We start from the raw sequence: 13892 nt of genomic DNA, 5'->3' as shown, positions 1-13892 counted from the left end.
CCCCCCCGAGCAGAGTTTTAAAAGGGGAAATAAATAAAGAAGGAAAGAGGGCTTTAGGAAATGAACCTGCTAGCTCATTTATTGATTGTAGTTCATTTACTGGTCATATTCTGGATACTAATTTATGTGGTTATAAATACTTACATATATTTACCTATATGTGTGCAATATTAAGGTTGAAGCATGGAAATTTTTATTACTGTTGCTTGTTTTTCAATCTCTGTTTTGTTAACTCAGGTATAAGCATTGAGTATTTTGGTTGTGCTTTTTTATAGTTGCTGTTTGCTGCTATGAAGAAGAGACAAGTCATTAAATTAGCTTCTCACAAGTTGATGTATATAGTTTTGTTTGCAATCTGTTGCTAGGGGCATGATACAATTTTGTCAGTTCTATATCAAACAAAAATCTTTTGATTTTGATGTTGAATTGTTGGAAAGAGCTACAGAGATTTTACATAAATATTTCCGGAGTGATCTCAAGGTACCCAGAGGCCAAGACTTAAGATGAAAGATCTGAAAATTTCAATTTATTAATTCCCCTTTCTTTTGCTCCCCCTCTGTTAATTGAAGCACCTTGTGTTTATATCATCATAGCCTGAGGTTTTCCTTGAATAAATCAATGCATGAATTTTTTAATTACCTACCCAAGCTGGATTTGGACTGCTTACTCTTACGAGTACCAAAGAAGAAAGGTTCAGGGGTAGTAGCTAATGGAAGAGCAGGAGAAACCAGCTGCCTCCGACATTTTAAACGATAAGTCATCTAATTTGCTAACAACAAGTCTAAGCATCGCAACATTTGAAATGCTGTTGGCAGCGAGCTAGATACAGCACAGCTTCCAGTATTACTGACTGCTGTGCATAAAAGATGATGTTATCAACAGTGGGCTTTAAAAATTTTTCTCTAGAAAGGACAAGCCTTTAAGATATTTATCTCCTAAGTAACTGCTAACACTCTCAGAATGACCACTATCAGGCAGTCAATTATGATGATGTAGTTAGAAGTTGAAAATACACTTTGGCATATCATAACTGCAAAGGTAAGAACAGTTTAAATTCCTAGGATTTGCTTTTTTTCACCATCGAGCTGCCAGTCAAGGAGCCCTGATCTCTGCACTCAAAACCCACTGAAGAAACTGAGCATGTGGTTCTTCTCCGGGAGTACCCGGGGCTGCAGGGGGGGCTGTTTCGGCAGTGAAGAGGAACTGGCCATGCACTGGTGCACTCTTCTGGCCTTCACCAGGCCTCCCAGAAGTACTGCATTTTCTCTTTAAAATCACAATGAGTTTAAACTTTCTGAAGTGAAAGAGAAGACTGGAATTTTTGTAGGAAAAGGTGAACACCTAAAGACAACAGGTACGAAATGCACTAAAATGATAATCGCATGTGGGGTTTCTTTTCAAATTTGCAGTCTGTCTCTGGCTGTGTAACGTCCATTTTGAAGTGATGCCCTCTGGCCAAGGACACCATGTGAATCATAAAAGTCCTGGTTCAGCCATAAGCCTTACAAAATTTAGCATTTTTTTCTGAAATCTCAGCTTCCTTGGAAGCCAGTGATTCATGACTCTTAGAATTGGGCGTTTATTGTTTGTTCAGAACACAAGTTTTTAACAGGGTATTGAGAAAGATTTGAAAACATATCCCAAGTCTATTGTAAAACTTCGGAATGCTGAAGGCAGATGATAAAAATAGTGTTAAATCTTTAATCTCAATAGAAGTTGAATTCCATTTTGGGGAAGGAAGCTGATTTTCAACACCTGGAGTTGCACTGGAGCTTTCAGGTTTTTTCAGCTCTCTTCCAGCCGCATAGAACAGTCAGGAAAAGACATTTGATATTAAGGGAAGAAAAAAATTGCTGGTCGTTCAGAAAGAATGAGAAAAGTACTGATGAGCCATTTGGCCACTTTCTAGCCAGTCTGGCTGGATTTAGTCCAGAAATCTGGGTGCTACGGAGTTTGTGCTTAACTATCTGCTCACGCACAGCAGCTCCAGAGACAGTTTTGGGGTTCAGATCCCAGCAGAGGACGTGGTCAGTCAGGAAGGGCGGGAGAAGGTCCCTGTCAGAGAGGGTGGGCGGGGCCATCTCCTGTCTGTTAGCAAGAGCAGGAAAAGCCATTGGTCAGTCAGGAAGAGCAGGAAAAGCCCTCGGTCAGTCAGGAAGCACAGGGCCAGCTCCTGTCCATTAGAAAGGGCGGGAAAAGCCCTTGGTCAGTCAGTCAGGAAGGGCATGAAAATCTTGACTTTGGTTTCTACAGAAATTTTCTGCTTTTTCTCTCTGGCCCTATGGTTTGACCTCAGATCATGAGTTTTAAGTCCAGTGCGCAGAATGAAGGTGCAGAATAGCCTTTTCTAATTTCTTTGGTAATCTCTTTTGCCTCTTTTAACTTGGCTTCATCCCTTCCAGAGAAGTTGGATTGGTCTGCACCTACCTTCATGGAGGACCACAGTGTGTGTTCCACTGAAGTGCCAGCTGGGAACAAGGCCAGCTTCAGGGAAACAAGTCTATCTGGTCATGAGAGCCACATCCCTAGGTAAAAGATGTGAAAAATAGCACCCATACGCTCTTTCTGTGGTAATACTTAAGTATGTAGTGCAACATTGCACCTAATGGGCTTGTGCAAAAGTGAAAAACATACTCCCCTACAAAAGCACAGGGGAGGAGGGGCTCTCACACTGCAAACAGCATCTCCATTCCCTCAGACCTCTCCAAAAAGTCTGTAGGTATAGACAGAAATACAGAAAACCGTGACAAAACAAATATACTGAATTTCACTAACAAAAAACCCTCATCATTTTTTTAAAGACTCTTTCCGTACACAGTAAATCAGCCTCAGAGACTAGAAGAGACTGGCAGCATCTTAAAAGTATTTTAAAAGAAAAAGGAGGAGGATAATAATAATAATAATAATAATAATGACTTGGAGAGTTCTTGGTCTTTGTGGCAGGGTATGGGAACTGCATAGCTTTAGCGATGTACAGTTCTGGGTTTTGGAGTGTGTTGGTTTGTTACATTGCAGATTTCTATTTGTAACTGTTTCTCTTGTGTATTTATATTGTTTGCTTGCTAAAGGTGCTATAATATTAATCTTTTATGCTGTTAATGTTGAAGATTATTTCTTGTGCTATACAGAAACAAGTACCTACTCATGCTGCAACCTGTTAGAAATGATCAGGCAAACCCACCCTGTGAGATATACAGTGCCTGCCCCTTCTCTGCTCAGATTTTGCTCTTAACTAAACCAGAATGAATTTTAAGTAGGCATACTTGGCCAGTATTTTATGTTTGCTTATTAAAATTCAGTTAATCTCTGCAAAAAGAGACAGAATATCAGCAGGGGGTACACAAAGAATTGCTATCCTCTTCCTCCTATTTTGCCACATTTACAACTTCTGTTGGCCAACAAATTGAGAAATTGGGGTTGGAACAGAAACCTGGAATTTCAAATTCTGCAGCAAACTTTGAAATACATCTGGAATATTAAGACAGTTACAGTGGACAGAACAAAATGAATAAGTATCAAAGCAATGACATGGTTTAGATTTCCTATCTACCTATCTGTTTTTTCATCCATCTGCCCATACATATTTTTACTGTCTTCAACGCACTAATTTTTGTTATGTTGGAGGTCTGCACCATAGTCAGCTTTGCTTACCTATTTTACCACTTGCTGCATTACACATTTAACTCACCAGCCAACCATTTCCTCTGTGCTTACTAGAATTTCTATATTGGATATGGCAGTGAGATGTAGGATTTTAATTGGGAGGAAGAGACTATGAGTCTGAAAGTTAGGGAATCTTGGATTTGATTATGAAGCTATTATAGAGTAGAAAATGAATTTACATATTGGCTGCATGACCAGGCCTTCTTGTATTATCAGCACTGCAAATGCTTCACTCTTTCACTTTGGAAAGCCATTAGTCTCTCTGTGTCCAAGTGTATTCATCTGAAAAACAGAAAAAAAACTTGCGTTGTGTTTTTTGAATGGTTTATTATTATTCGACAAAAATGTTAGTAATACTCGTAGGGTTTTTTCATACAGGTACTATTACGAATAACATTTTAAAATAAAAGGTTAATACTTTCCAGAAACTGCTTTCAAAAAATTATAATCTAGTTTCAGCAGAATGAGGAGTAAGTGGAAGCTGAATTACAAAATGGAAGAAACATATTCAGCTCATAGAAGAGAGCTTTAGTGACACTTCATTATTGTTTAAGGAGACTCATAGCTAGGTTTTAAAGATCATTCTTGCTGATTTTGTAACAGTGGGTTAATTCCTTTTGTGTGGTGTGCACTGGTATTGACTTATCTTTTCTTAGTATATTACTTAATGACAAAATTGGACTTTGCTGATAAAACTTTGAGCTAAAATAAGTTTTGTCTATTCTTTTCATTCCTACCTAAACTTACGATGGTATATAGTACACTTGTAATTTTAAGGACAGCTGAAATGTTGGAGTCAGATTGCTTATGAAAATAAAAAGCATCTGTCGTAACACTCAAACCAGCCTACAGGTTTGCTGTAAGGGATCTGCTGCAAGGTTACTTTGTCTTTTTAGGTGAAAGATACAGATTTTATTCTTTTCACAGTGCATCTGTTGAGACTAAGCCTTCATATAATTAAAACCCTTAATAGTTTGTTCAGGGCAGCAGATCAAAAGGTTAACATGCAATGGTACAATAGGAAGTATTTGTACTCTTGAACATTTTTTAAATTTACAGCATTTAAAAACAACTTAGCCCAAATCATAGCCAAAGCCAATATTACATCATTTATAGTAAAACATTAATCATTAGTCACAAACCAGCCAGTTGGTCTAAAAGTTCAGCTGGTGAAAAATTTGATGGTTTCAGGATTGAATAGAAATGTACTTTTAATTGTGTCCTCAGTCATGCATCTGGAATGGAAAGGCAAAGACTTTAGGGAAACCGAACAAAACAAAATTTAAAAACGAAAGAGTTCCTTCACATTTTTGAAACAAATATATCCTTGAAGCAGTTTTGGATTACATGATTTTTGTAGGAGTGGAGATGGATGATCAAAACTCAAAGTAGAACTAGATTTTATCGTATGAACTGTATCATTAATTTTCTTTGTTTCAGTTCTGAAGTTCTTGAAGCAATAGAAAATGTTATTCAAGATGTACTTGAAAGCTTGGCCCAAAAAAAAGCACCTGTTCTCACACTGGCTAACAGATCCAATTGGAGGAACATAGAGTAAGTATTTTGTACTTTGAAGTTCTGCCTTATATTAATATAAATGCCATGAATATAAATATGATTATGTAACTTCCAGAAAAGTTAATGTTACATAATTCTATAAGTATTAGAATCAATAAGTAATCTGACTTCTTAAAAAGTAACGGACAAATAAAAAGTAATCCTTAGTAACCACTCTGCATGAACAGGTATCATGTATTAAGCAACAGCAGACCATAGCATAATGGGGAATGTACAACTACTGTAATAGGGGTTAGAAAGGAAAGGGAGGTCCTATAAACAATCATTTTCTGGAAGCAGTAGAAACCAGAAATGATAAGTTGTGTTAGAGTGAAAAAATATGTTTTAGGCTGGAAAAAATTACTAGCAATTTCATCCTCCAATGCCTTTTCTGTGCTTCCTCTTTTCTTTTTCGCTGCTTTTCCCCATGGTATCTTATTTTTTTAAATGACAGTGATAAACTTATCTTTTTGTTCTTCGGAGAAGATGCATCTTACCTCTTCCTGTTGTATTTCTTGACTCCGTGTTGTGTTCTAAGTTCATTACCAGCCAAATAAAGCAAACCAAGTTTCTAATATGCTATCTAAATTTCAGATTTTACGCCAGCTTATCTAGACAGGATCAGAGAAAAAGCAACCTGTTCTCCTTTATAACACACTTTGTGATTTGTAGAAGTTGCTTGTGCAACAGTATTTTTTGAAGGAGCTCATTTAAACTCAAAATACCTGAAACTGAGAGATTAATTACTTTCTATAAGACAGAAGCAAAAGGATAAAGGAAGACACAAATCTGTTTCTTGCCCTGTAATGGCTTTGGACGTCAGTGGGTTAAAGGATATTTAGATTGGTAAGATTGCAGAGGTGCTTGTAAGTGGACACATTACAGACATTTGAGGTTGAGAAAGCATAGCAAACCTTCCACGGGTAACACTTTGGTAGAATACTCATTTAATGAGAACAATAAATTTCTGTCAATCAAAAACCCTGAGGGGCCTGAAGGTAATCAGTTAACTGAAAGGCTTGTATGTTCCAGGGAATTTAATGGTTTGTGTCTTGATAGTTTGACAAAAATGTTTCACTCATGTGTCTGTAAAATTAAAATACTATAACAAAGTTTTGCAATTTTTGGCAATCTTCGGGGAAACGGCATTCCAGGCTAGAAAAACAAATGTGAGATGTTATTTGCTGTCAGAACACATAGAGGGAAAAATGATCAAATTAGAACAAGTTAACATCACAGTATGTTAAAAATAAGACTCATCAATCACATTTTAAAAAGCTGAACTATTATATATGGTGGAGAAATGTAATCTCAGATATGCATTTCCATTGAATAGTGACCTATATCCCTCTTTAATGCAGCAGTTTAAGAAGATTAAAATAAAAATAAATAGACAAATAAAAATAAAAATAGAATGCCAAAATATAATATGAATGGAAGAAAATATAGTCAGTGGGGCATTTTTTTTCTTTTTTAGGCAGCCTTTTCATACCTTATCTACACAGCTGGAATCTGCTGGGCAGGAACTAGTAGAACAAGAGAATGATTTCATGTTTGAAATGTTCCTTGTAAACATTTGTAGATGCCCAGAGAGGTGTTTACCCGAGAATGATGTCAATCAGTGAGAATGCCAGGCCTAAAGCAGTACAATCAATTTCCATTGTCGAGCTGTATCTTTCCAGGGGAGGGGAAAAAAAAAAAAAAAAAAAGAAGAATAGATTTCCCATTAGTGGAAAGAAGATTTTATAGAAAACTACTCTGCTGGGGTAAACGCAATCCTAGGAAGAATTGCTGGATGTCCGATCTAATGCCAGTTTGCAGTTGCCTTTATGAAATATCTGTGGGAGCCACACTGGGGCTGAGGTCCTTCAGCATACTGTTTTCTGAAAGCGTTCCTTATTTCACCTGAGAGTGCAATCCTGCAAAGTTTTGATTACTGTTTTCTCCTGTGCAGTTACAATGTAGGGAGCATGCAAGTGAAAGGCACACATACCTTTTAAATGTTGCAGCACAAAGGCAAGAAGGTTACTGGGAAGCTGGCAGGCAGATGCTACGCTGTGCTGTTTGTTATTGCTGTCACTTTACATATGTGCACCATGGCGTGTTCTGCCACCCAAAGGATGCATGGAGCAAAACCTTTGACAAAGAGATTTAGAAACATCATGTGGTTTTAGATAAAATTATGGCCATTTTACCACCAATAATTTTTAAAAGCATATACAAAACTCTGAAATGAAAAAGACTGCTTTAAAGAGAGGACTGTCATATCATAAGGTGCTAAAATAATTTTAAGTGAAATAATGAAGTGTCATTACAAAAATAACTGACTCTTTTGGTGAAATGTGCACCTTCAGACATGAAATGGTGAAACACAAAATGGTGGAGCTCATTTAGATTAAAAAACTGTTTAGAGAAAAGGATGGGCCACATTTTTGTTTCCAAAAGTTAGTAATGGAATATAATTGAGTTATTCTGATAATAATTTAAGCACATAAATCAGATAATATTATTGTAATATGAAATAATAATGCTTTTTCATACATTCTATGTCAGAAAGTCACTGTGTCAGACTTGATTTGTGTTCCCAGAATGATTCACGTTTTTTCCTGTGTTGGTTATTCCTTTATTTTCATGCTAAATAATAATTGATGCTGATATATTAACAGCTATAAACATGCATAAAATATTTTTCTTGTCTCTACTTTTGTCTGGAAACATGTATTTTAGGCTTATATTCAGTCTTGAAGTATCTTCTTGGGAAACTTTCATGTTTTGAAGCCAATGATCAGACGGGGAGCAGTTCAGTAATGTTTTGAATGGGTCATTTTGGCAGATGATGACTACTGCCTTTTTCTTTCAGCAACTCCAACTCGACCCAAGTTGTTGGTTTCTGTACTGAGTCTGAAAATAGCACTAGCATATTTGATTATAGGAAAGGGGGCTGAGTCTGAATTACCTTGCAGAGAACAATTTACATATACTCAAAACGTTTACAGTTTTATTGTATTTATTTGCAATGTATCAGATTTAAGGATTCTGTAGGTCTACAGATGATACCACGTTGTACTACAAAACAAATAAGAAGTGACTGCCCTAGATCAGCACCAAAATTTGGTAAGTTAAAAAAGTCCAAAAGCAGAATTCTTGTTTTTTCTTGTATTTTAGTTCAAAACTTTGTAAAAAAGAAAAGAAAACAAAACAAAATCCATAAAAAATATTATGCACTGTAATTTAGAAGTGTATGGTTAATATAACCTGATATTATGACCAGCCCTTCAGTTTTTCTCCTCTATTAAATAATAGTGAATGACAGTGAAATTAATACAGCGTTCTTACAGTTTCTACCCTCCCTGAATGAATATCAGCTGAAGGCATGTTCAAAACGTCTTAATGTAAAAACATCACCCTTCTTCAAAAAGCTAGCTAGTAAAGGAATCTTGGAATATGGACAATATGCTAATTTCTTTTTCTAACTCAGTCATTTAATTTCTTGGCCTGGACAGTAGGGCATACATTCCCTGACTTAACTCCATCGTATTTTTTCTAATTATCCTAGAAGTTATTAAGTCTATTGATTAGAACAGTTTCTCTGTATTTCCACAGCACATAAAAATATATGTTTCAAAGTTTTATTTTATGAGACACAAATATGGGTCAATATAAAGACAAATTATTGTATATGCATTTCTGAAAATTGATAAATTTTTTTTTAAATGTGTCTTTTCAGCTCTGATGCTCAAAATATTATCTATGATCTATAAGATGGTGCAGAGCAATACTTATGCAACTAAAAGGTAACATACTACATTTCTGTAATTTCAAATAAAGTTGTATTTTAAGAATATTACTGTGAAAAACAGCCTGTAGGATGCAAACCTGTAGGATAATGGATTCCTGTACGTAAAATGCTTTAGGTTGATCTGATTATCCATGCCCTCTATAAAATTCTCACAAGCCTACAGCTGTTTCAGTATTATAATTACAAATACAATATTTTGTCTTGATAGAGATATATATTATTCAGATACACTACTGTTTGGTAGCCAAAGTGTTGTGGACAATATAATCAATGACATTTCTTGCATGCTTAAGATACCTCGGAGAAGTCTACATATAGTAAGTGGCTTATTATAAATGTTTTTATCATTATTTCCAATTCATATAGATTGAACTGAAAGCTGAAATACAAAGAAAAGTTATCAGTAGGAAATACATAGTTAAAATAAAAAGTGTCATTTGTGCAAATGAAACCTAATTATGGTTTATCATAGCCCTCGAAAGGTTTCTTTCTTCAGAGAAAATTCATAGAGCTTGCTTGCTCCAAAGAGTTTGGGACAAACTGCCAGCTAAAATCACAGGGCCTTTTGCTATTATCTAGTGAAGGCAGTGCTTAAACTTCAGAGTGCAAGACATCTGCTTAGCAATTCGTACTCAAATGATTTGCCAGCTTGAGGGTTAAATGAAAATTTAAAGTAAGTCAGAGATGTAACAACCTTTCAAATTTACTTGTATCTCATGATTTACAAGAATTCCTTTGTATCTATAAATGCAGTTAGCATTATTTATTGTAAGTATGCCTTTATATTCATGATGACAACATTGCTTAGTGTTTAAAAGGTTGATGGCAGTCGATAACTGCTTATTACCAGTCAGAATTCTTTTCAGAAGTTTCTTGTTTTGCTTGTGCAATATAGTAACGTAACAGCATGTAACTTCCAATTTACTGTATACAACTTACTATTTTTTTCAGCTGTCTACAACTAAAGGTTTTGTTGCTGGTAATTTAAGTTACACTGAGGAAGATGGTACAAAAGTGAATTGTACCTGCGGTGCAACAGTATGTATTATAAAACATTAACAGCAATTCATAGCATCTACCTTTGCATGATATCCTGCACTTCTTGTAGCTCAGGTTACTGTATACATTTATTGTACAGACCTGTGCTTGCGGCAAATTGCGACATTACAACCTGGATGAAAAAAGAGAGATAAAAAGTATTGCTCAACTGTATTGCAAATCTGAAGCTCAGCTATATATTCACCAGGAATACGTCCTTTGGATATGGTTTTTAGCACTACCTTCTACCATGGGAGCCTTGCAGAGGAAGGCGTATATATTGTGTGTCTTAGGCTTTATATTACAATGTTCTGTCAAATAAGTGCTCTGAATCAAAGAATCCTGAGCACTCTGAACATACATCGTTTCTGGTACAATAGATTGATTTCTGGCAGAGTAAGAAAACAAATCTTACAGCATGAGTTAACATACTTATATGGTCCTCAATGAGCTTCTTCAGCCACACTGGGCAGACTCCTCTAGAGTAGCAACAGCACAGATGAGAGACTGAACTGAGCCTGTATAATTAGAAATCTCTTTCTGGACCCAAATTATGTTCTCATTTACAGAAGTTTAATGATGATACTCCATAAGAGTTGATATTGTCTTCACGTCCTCAGCACTGTATGACCAAGGGTATATAATATCAGGCTGTTTGTCTCAGGATTATCACTTATACAGGAATTACAGACATTAGAAGGGCTTGTGTTGTCAACTACTTTTATCAAAGGTGGCATTGAGCTAAAAAGAAGTTTATAACCATGGTTTCGTAAGAGTTAAGAGCCAAAAGTGATTTGAGGAGATGAGATTCAACTAATCTAGTCCTAAAAGATTTCCTATAGCTGTGCAGAGTATGAAAGCAGGAACAGAACTCAGACTTGCTGACTGTTGTCATGATTTTCTGGAAAATGTGTTCATTGTAAGCCTAAGTCGGTAATTTCAAAAGGGAAAGATAACCTTAGCTGCCTATTATACTTGGTTTTTAAGCAGAGTGTAAAGACTCCTGTTATTAATGTTCTTCTACAGCTCTTTGTACTTTTATTTGTTGAGTTGTTCTAGCCTGGCACCGGAAGTGATTTAGCAATCAGAAGTAAAAACAGACCACGCACTTCAATATATACATACTCTTTTGCCAAGTTCTTCCTCCAGTTCCTGTTTTCTCATCCATATGCTTGCCAGGTTGAGCCAATCCTAATATGAGATGTAAAGTAAACATTACTATGTCTTAAAATGGTTGCTCCAAAATAGTTATAAAATCAGGTTATAGATTAATTAAAGAAAGGATTTAATAGTCTTCCAAAAAGAATACTTAAATGTCTTAAGCCTGTATTAAATTTGCAATCTTCACACCAAGCTGACTTTTTTCTGTCTAAGACAGACAAAAAATTAATCAGGACAATAACTAATAAACAATAATTAATTGTTATCTCTGTAATGCCCATATGGTGAAAAATCTTCTGTGACAGTAGCACAAACACTTTTGAAAAGCATCTTATAACAGGAGGACTCCTACATAACCATACAATAGAGCAGGATATGAATGGTTGAATAGGCTTATGAAGAGGTGAAAATGTCAAGATTGATCTTCTACATAGAAGATGAATGGTTGTTTCAAGATGTAATTGTGTCCTTCATTACCTAATGTTGTTATTTTTAAATATCTCATTTTCTCTATTTAAAATTATTAATCTCATTTTTGTTGTTTTAGGCAGTCTCTGTGCCATCTAATGTTCAAGGAATTAAAAGTATCCTTTGAGCAAGAACTCTCGTTGTAGACTGAAAAAATAAAGTAAAAACAAAGAATATTCCAAGTTAAACAATGTTCTGGTAATTTTTTCTTTGCTTGTTGGCTCTGAAATTGAGTCATGAACACTGTTTTTGGCTCCAGAACAGGTATTTTAGAGCATTTAGTTTTAATTGATTGGTGTGATGGATCATTTTACATGCAGCTAGCCTTAACAGAAAAGATTTAATCTCACATGCCAAATTTATGTTAATTGTAGAAAAAGATGCAACTTTTCAGAGACTCCTGGATGATGACTTCTGCAATAAATTGTCCCCATGTATAATGATTACGGTATGCATCTTACACTTCATATCGTCTAGCTAGACGTAAGAATTTAAATGATACTTTAGCATTGTAGTGGTGCTCAAACATGGTCAAAAGACCATAATAAAATTAATATGAAACATGTCTAACGATATTTTTTTTTCACTTTATTATCCTGGTAGAAATACAAAATACACATTCTAAAGACTTATTTCCTCTAAACATCTCCTTAGAGCTTAGTAGCTTATCAACTTCATGAGCTGCTGCAAAGTGGCTGCCCCACTCGGTCTCAGAAAGGCTTAACTGTTGAGTAACCTTTTGTCCTTCAGGATCCTAGGTTTGGAAAACCCAAATGAAACAGAATTGGTTGATTTTGCATTGTACTGAAAGAGCTATGGAGCCTGGAGAATAAATAGGAATGTGTAAATGGAATATGCATACCTACTTCTTCTGGGACAAATTTGGCCCACAGTGAGGAAGAAACATATCCCCATACCTAGGAGAGAGAAGCATTTATACTGTGCAGCATACTGTCCAGTGATAGTCAGTCACAGCAAGAACTTGTTTTATATTGTTTCATTAGTACCATAAATATTTTTGAGAAGAAAAAAGTGGCCTTTTTACACCAGCTTATACAGATTCCAGGGTATACCTATACATCAACTCCCAGACCTTACAAATTGACTCCTTAAATAGAGGAATGTCTACAGTGCCTGTAATCCAGGACATCTGCCGTGCTGTGCCCCAGCCCGTTGTTCCTCCTTCCCCCCTCACAGAGCCAAAATGGGAACATACAACTTTCCCTGCAAAATAACTGCTGGAGAAATATTTCTGCCAGCATTTTGTTTGCTTGCTTGCATTTAAATGACAAATGTAAACACATATGTAGCCAGATGTTGTTTTAATTAATTTTAAACTGTTTGCTTTTATTTTATTTCCTTAGGGAAGAGGCGTACCAGATCTTAATACACGACTGTTGGTCAGAAAGCTGTGGGATACTTTTCAAATTCCTATTTTCACCCTTATGGATGCAGATCCACATGGTAAATCTGTAGAGGTTCAATGACATAAAAGGAAAGCAAAATTTATTTAGAATGTCTTTTCTCACTTTTATGGGAAGGTACTCAGAGCATAGAGATCCAACACAATCAGAAGGTTCCTGATTTATGCAGAATATATCTAGGAGTATGGAAGGAGTTTAACTGAAACATCAGTATATCCCCATTGAATATACCCTTACCCTCTGTGATGATTTGTTCTGCTTTGAGGTATTAATAAGGATCTTACCTTGTATCTAAAAAAGAAAAACAATTTTTATAGAATTCGTAGCTCAGAATAGAGCTAGATTTTGAAATTACCTGTGGGCCTAAAAATGAGGGTAAGGATAGTGGAATTTTATGATCCATTGCATGATTTCACTGATTTTAATGGGAGTTAGGCACTTGACCACTCCTAAAAGTCTCAGGAGGTCCTAGCTATATCTTTACAGAGTTCAATACCATTGAAAATGTTGCTCTGTCAAGAATTCCAGATGTTGGCTATACTATTTGTTTTGTAAAATAAAAGGAAATAACAGGAACTTTTGTAAACATTGCTCAGTTTGGTATAAAGCAAAATTTTTAACGATGTTATGACCCTTAGGCCAGACAGACATGAAGAAAACAGTATGAGCAAACTGAGTATTTCATTGGTTTTAAAGTAGTTCACATATATTAATAATTCAGCACTCTTGTCAATAGTTTACAGTATGAAAGCTAGAAACTATAAGTCTGATGCCAGCAGGAA

General features: G+C 35.7%; 1 protein-coding gene across 1 annotated transcript in view; it reads left to right on the top strand.

The window, feature by feature from the left end:
* The first annotated feature begins 3504 nt into the window (after window positions 1–3504).
* Window positions 3505–13892, top strand: part of SPO11 (SPO11 meiotic protein covalently bound to DSB) — a 13778-nt gene continuing 3390 nt past the window's right edge. Inside the window, exons 1-9 of the mRNA XM_009573952.1 lie at window positions 3505–3512; window positions 5104–5217; window positions 8246–8334; window positions 8948–9014; window positions 9228–9336; window positions 9971–10057; window positions 11766–11802; window positions 12025–12134; window positions 13051–13150. Of these exons, the coding sequence (XP_009572247.1) occupies window positions 3505–3512; window positions 5104–5217; window positions 8246–8334; window positions 8948–9014; window positions 9228–9336; window positions 9971–10057; window positions 11766–11802; window positions 12025–12134; window positions 13051–13150 (721 nt within the window). The remainder of the gene's footprint in view (window positions 3513–5103; window positions 5218–8245; window positions 8335–8947; window positions 9015–9227; window positions 9337–9970; window positions 10058–11765; window positions 11803–12024; window positions 12135–13050; window positions 13151–13892) is intronic.

The sequence above is a fragment of the Fulmarus glacialis genome, unplaced genomic scaffold, assembly GCF_000690835.1.
Source record: "Fulmarus glacialis isolate BGI_N327 unplaced genomic scaffold, ASM69083v1 scaffold29583, whole genome shotgun sequence".
Taxonomy (NCBI): Eukaryota; Metazoa; Chordata; class Aves; order Procellariiformes; family Procellariidae; genus Fulmarus; species Fulmarus glacialis.
This window is presented reverse-complemented; position numbering and strand designations above follow the sequence as displayed.